This window comes from Psammomys obesus, unplaced genomic scaffold (assembly GCF_907164565.1).
Source record: "Psammomys obesus unplaced genomic scaffold, mPsaObe1.curated_primary_1811, whole genome shotgun sequence".
NCBI lineage: Eukaryota > Metazoa > Chordata > Mammalia > Rodentia > Muridae > Psammomys > Psammomys obesus.
In genome coordinates, this window is record NW_026591816.1 from 1,307,639 (window position 1) to 1,313,406 (window position 5,768).

The window sequence follows — 5,768 nt, forward strand, 5'->3', positions numbered from 1 at the left end:
GATAGATAGATAGATAGATAGATAGATAGATAGATAGATAGATAGATAGATGGATAGGTAAATACAGAGATGCAGAGATAGATTTAAGACCCTAAAGGAAGAAAGCTACAAAACTACAAAAGCATTATGGATTTAAAAGAAGACGTGCCGACAATTCAGAAGGCTGTCAGGTTTTTATTCTGTTATTTAGTTTCATTTTCTTGTCTTCTTGGTATGGGTGTTTTCATGCATGTACGCTTGTGCACCTCTTGCATGTCTGATGCCTGTGAAGGCCAGAAGGTGACATCTGATCATGTAGGATTGGAGTTAAAGACTGAAGTAAACTGCTGTGTGGATGTTGGGAATCAAATTCAAGTCTTCTGGAAGAACAGAAACTGCTCTTAACTGCTGAGCCACCTCTACAGCACCCATTTTCCTTAAAAAATGAGAAACCTGCTGATTTATTTTCTCTGTATGGGCACAGTGTATGGAGGTTCAAGGAAACTTGTGGGACTCAGTTCTCTCCTTCCACCACGTGAGTCCAAGGCTTGAACCATGTGAGCTCACCATGTGAGCTTGGGCCCGAACATCTCACCAGGCCAAGCTGTCAGTTTTGGATGGAGCCCAGAGCAACATAACCTAGTATGTGATGAACACAGATGCAGAAGTCTCAAGGAAAAATTTCAAATTAAAGCTGGCAGTGCTGGCACACGCCTTTAATCCCAGCACTTTAGAGGCAGAGGCAGGTGGAGTTCTGTGAGTTCGAGGCCAGCCTGGTTTACAGAGCAAGTTCCAGGACAGCCACGGCTACAAGGAGAGACCCTGTCTTGAAAAACAAAACAAAACAAAAAATTAAATTAAGCTCGGCAGCACATAAAGAGGGTAGTATTGAAATCAAATTCCGTATAGCACAGAAATGCAATGTTGAGCAACACCAGGGTAGAAACGTTCTGTTTCGTAACCATTGATTTTATAATAGCTCCTGGCATAATAGTTGCTCAATAAATGACTACATGTAACAGAGTCTTTAAATTCGTTTTGCTGCATTGAGGGGAAACATCCACATGGTATCTAAGCAATGTCCGAACAACTATTTGACCAATTCCATATCCCCGTTTTTTGGTCAGATGTCCCAGGTGGCTTTTTCCATATGAGAACATAATTAATTATAGTCTAATATTATATTAGATGTTTATATATTTTATAATATAGAATTATATTATATATTACATACTACATATTTTATAGCATAGATAATATATGACAATATAACATACTAATATAAATATAAAAATAAGCAATTATATAACAATCATATAACACATAATACATATAATACAATACATAGCATATTATGTATAATATAACATATTATATTTATATATAGGCCCTGTATAATAATATAATATGATATAATATAATACAATACAATACAATATAATAATAATATAATATAATGTAGTATACCATAGTATTGTATTGCATTATATTAATTATATTATAATGTAGTTATATGTATTAATATAACATTAATATTATAACAACATAACATATAATGTTATAATATTATATTACATGTTGTGCATGCTATCTTGCATATTTTATGTCAGATATTACATGTTATATGCTATATATTATACAATACATTCTATATTATATATCAAATAACATACAGTGTATGTTAAATATCATATATCATATGCCATGTATATCACATATTATATACCACATGTCATATATCACATACCATATATCAATCATACATCATATATCAATCATACATCATATATTATATATCATATCATATATCAATCATATATCATAAATTTTTTATATTTCCTAATATACATTATATGTTACATGTTATATATTATAAATCATATTATTGTTTATGTCTTTAGATATTATTATAGATTATGTTACAGATTAGATAGTAATTTATCTTATATTATGTTAAATTATGGTATATGATGTACTGTGTATAACATACACTATGATGTAATATTATATGTATAATTGGTTAAATGTGTGAGTATTCTACTACAGAACTTGAGGATGTCAAAGGACAGCTTTTGATAGCTGTCATCTCTCACCACTCTGTGAGGTTGGGAAGTGAACTCAGGTCCTCCAGCTTGAGTTATACTTTTGATCTCCCTGTATGCAGCCCCTAATTTCCTCCCACAAACCCCTGGGGAATTGCATCTCACAGGCTGTCTTGAGATACCTGCTTGCTATAGGCACAAAGCAGTGTAGTTTGCGATCTAGAAGTGGGCCAAGGTTCCGGGCTTTACTGTGACAGTCCTATAATTCAATGGATGCTGTCTGTGGAGGCAGAGCTGGCCCCTTTGACCTCTATGCAGTGACACCTCACAGCTGAGACTCTAGGCCTCATTCAGTTGCTCAGGTCTAGGAGTCCCTGGAGCCTGGAGACCGAGGAGGTCCATGTAGGGTTTTCAACAGATGACATTCCTGCCAGGTTTGGGGTATGAAAAGCTTTATTTCAGTCATGGAGGAATAAAACTTTTCTCTTAAGTTTCGGGGGTTACAAAGATATTCTTGTTAGTTTAAGACTCTAAGATGAACTCTCTCATCAAATGCGCGTACAAGAGAGCCTGTGGTGACTGCCGGCAAGCGAGGCTTGACATTTGGAGGTGCTGAAAAAAATCTTTACCTAGTATCAGGGTTTTGAGAGATTTGTTGTTGTTCTTGTTTTTCATTTACAGCAATTTTGAAGAGATCTATTTTGTCATCAGGGGTATGAGGCCATCCCTGGCATGTATAAAGTGCACGAAATTGAGGTTTATTTCAGGTTTAGGGCTAATGATATGCCTTACTGATTGGAAAGGAATGGCATTAAAAATGAAGGAAAGGTTCATTGTACATCTTAGAACCCAACGCCAGAACTGTGACTTGAGTGGCTAGTCTTGCTTACCTTGTTTTTAAAGACTTTACGGTAATTTTCTAATAACCTGAGTCAACAGGGAAGGATTTCTACATCTCTGGTCTCTTCTATTTGGGGGATGAAAGGTCTCTTTCCAAGCCCCGCCCTCATTCTTTATGCTGTAGTTTGCATCATAATAGTGGGAGTGGAAAGCTCTAGAACCTGGGAAGCAAGAGCCCAGCAACAGAGAGGTTGCAGGGGCTTCTTGAGAGCCTTCAGGTTTGTGTATGAAACTCCAGAAAGTTATCACTGACTTTAGAGCCAAAGAAAGCTGGCCAAGAATGGCTCAAAGGTAGGTCAAGGCACAGAACTATCTCCCTGTTGTCTCTCAGAGAAGGAAATTCTAAAGGCTGGGTCCCAGTGATCTGTCATCATCCAGGGAGGGTGCTTGCTGCTACCTTCTTATCCTCGTTTAACCCCACAAACCTTGACATATACCCTGTGAAAATGGCCTCGGTGCCTGTGTATTGTCTCTGTCGACAGCCTTATGATATGAATCTCTTCATGATACAGTGTGATCTGTGCCAGGACTGGTTTCATGGTAGTTGCGTTGGTATTGAAGAAGAGAAAGCTGCTGACATTGACATCTACCACTGCCCTAACTGTGAGGTCTTACATGGGCCTTCCATTATGAAAAAGTGGCGTGGTTCTTCTAATGAGCATGGAGCTCTCAAGAGGGAGCCCGTGAAGACTGGGAGCCCTGTCTTTATCCACCATCTCCAGCGTAAAACTTTTGAAAGCTCTGAGGAAGTGATCTTAAAGCCCACAGGAAGTCAGTTGACAGTGGAATTCCTGGAAGACAGTAGCTTCGGTGTACCCATCCTTGTCTTAAAGAAGGATGGGTTGGGGATGACACTCCCCCCAACATCCTTCACTGTCAGAGATGTGGAACAGTTTGTTGGTTCTGACAAAGAGATTGATGTGATTGACGTGGCCTGTCAGGCTAACTGCAAGATGATGCTAGGGGATTTTGTGAAATATTATTACAGTGAGAAGAGAGAAAAGGTCTTTAATGTTGTTAGTTTGGAATTCTCTAATACCAGGCTTTCTAATATGGTAGAGATGCCCAAGATAGTTCGTAAGCTTTCCTGGGTTGAAAACTTAAGGCCGGAAGAGTGTGGCTTTGAGAGACCCAAGCTACAGAAATATTGTCTTATGAGTGTTAAGGGCAGCTATACAGATTTTCACATTGAATCTGGTGGTACTTCAGTCTGGTACCATGTGCTTACCGGTGAAAAGATCTTCTACCTGATCCACCCAACCGATGCTAATCTGACTCTTTTTGAGTGTTGGATCAACTCCTCTAACCGAAAAGAGATGTTCTTTGATGACCAAGTGGATAAGTGCTACAAGTGTTCTGTGAAGCAAGGACAGACACTTTTCATTCCTACAGGATGGATCCATGCTGCCCTGACCCCTGTGGATTGCCTAGCATTCGCCGGAAACTTCTTACACAGTCTTAACATTGAGATGCAGCTCAAGGCCTATGAGACTGAGAAGCGGCTGAATACAGCAGACCGCTTTAAATTCCCCAGCTTCGAAGCCATCTGTTGGCATGTGGGAAAGAACATCCTAGACATCTTTGAAGGTTTAAGAGAGAATGGGAGGTACCCTGCATCCTACTTAGTTCGTGGCAGCAAAGCTCTGAACGTGGCCTTTCAAACCTGGACAAGGAAAGAAGTTCTGCCAGAACATGAGAATGAGATTCCGGAGTCAGTGCAGGCCGTACAGCTCATTGAAGATCTGGCTAGGGAGATTTGTCTGCTTGAAGATATCCTCCAACAGAACACCCAGAAGATGAACACTACTTCCAGGCTCCAGCAACTCTTCCCCACCAGTTCCTCTTCCTTAACTAGGCCAGTTCGTTCCACTTCGGTATCCAAATCTACATTAGCACTGCCCTCCAAAAGGGCTTCAAAAAAGAAAGCCTCAAGGTATAGGAACCTCTCAAAGAAGGCAGAACAAAAGGACCAACAGAGTCCGGCTTTGGTGCCTGCTGGCCAGCATAGCCAAAACCTCATGAAGCCAAGCAATCATCAAGTACCGAAGTTGAAGTCTTCCCTAAACACAGAATTTAACACCACTAGTACCTACTTGAATGCATCAGATGATTGTTCAAAACCTGCCAAAGTCTTTGATGGGAATGACAGTGTGGTGGCTTCATTAGTGGCTAATGGTAATACCAAGACGGTGAAGAGATTTTCCAATTCTTGGAGCACCAGAATAACAAAGAAGAAAGATATTTCAAGGTTAATGAAAGACCAAGTCATGGGAGACAAATTCGACTTGGATACAAATGATGAGCTGCAGGTTAAAAAGAGATTTGAACCGGGGGAAACTGAGATTACCATTGGGGAGAACTCTCGAACAGATGAAGAAATGGTGGAAGGCTTTGAAGGCAGGCTTAGGAGTGGGAGTGGCCCTGGAAGAGTGCTTGAGGCGGTTAACACCAGCAGACAGGCAGGAGGACCTGGCTGTGTTCGCACGGAGAAAACAGACTCTTCCAACAGTAAGGGGGCTCTCCAGAACATTGCGCTTTTGGCTGACTTGCATTCTCCACCCTCACCAGCTCCCTCTGGCCTAAAGGAAATTTGGAGTGGTGGGCAGAACCAAGGCAAAGAGAGCTTCAGCTTGGGCACAGTGTCTAACACTCCTGTTTCTCAGCACACCTCAGGGAAATGGCCCATCAAGCGTCTAGTATACTGGAGAACCAAGAGTGAGGGAAAAAACGTGGAGGATCAGAAAAGGTTGGGAGCACGCTTTAAGGATGCTAATCACATCTACTTAACTCTGGAGTCTGATGATGATGATGATGATGATGATGATGATGATGATGATGATGATGATG

At 40.5% G+C, this 5,768-nt stretch overlaps 1 protein-coding gene across 1 annotated transcript in view; it reads left to right on the top strand.

Moving 5' to 3' along the window:
• Positions 1–3,367: 3,367 nt before the first annotated feature.
• Positions 3,368–5,768, top strand: part of LOC129680448 (histone lysine demethylase PHF8-like) — a 2,679-nt gene continuing 278 nt past the window's right edge. Inside the window, exon 1 of the mRNA XM_055612084.1 lies at positions 3,368–5,756. Coding sequence (XP_055468059.1) covers positions 3,368–5,756 — 2,389 coding nt within the window. The remainder of the gene's footprint in view (positions 5,757–5,768) is intronic.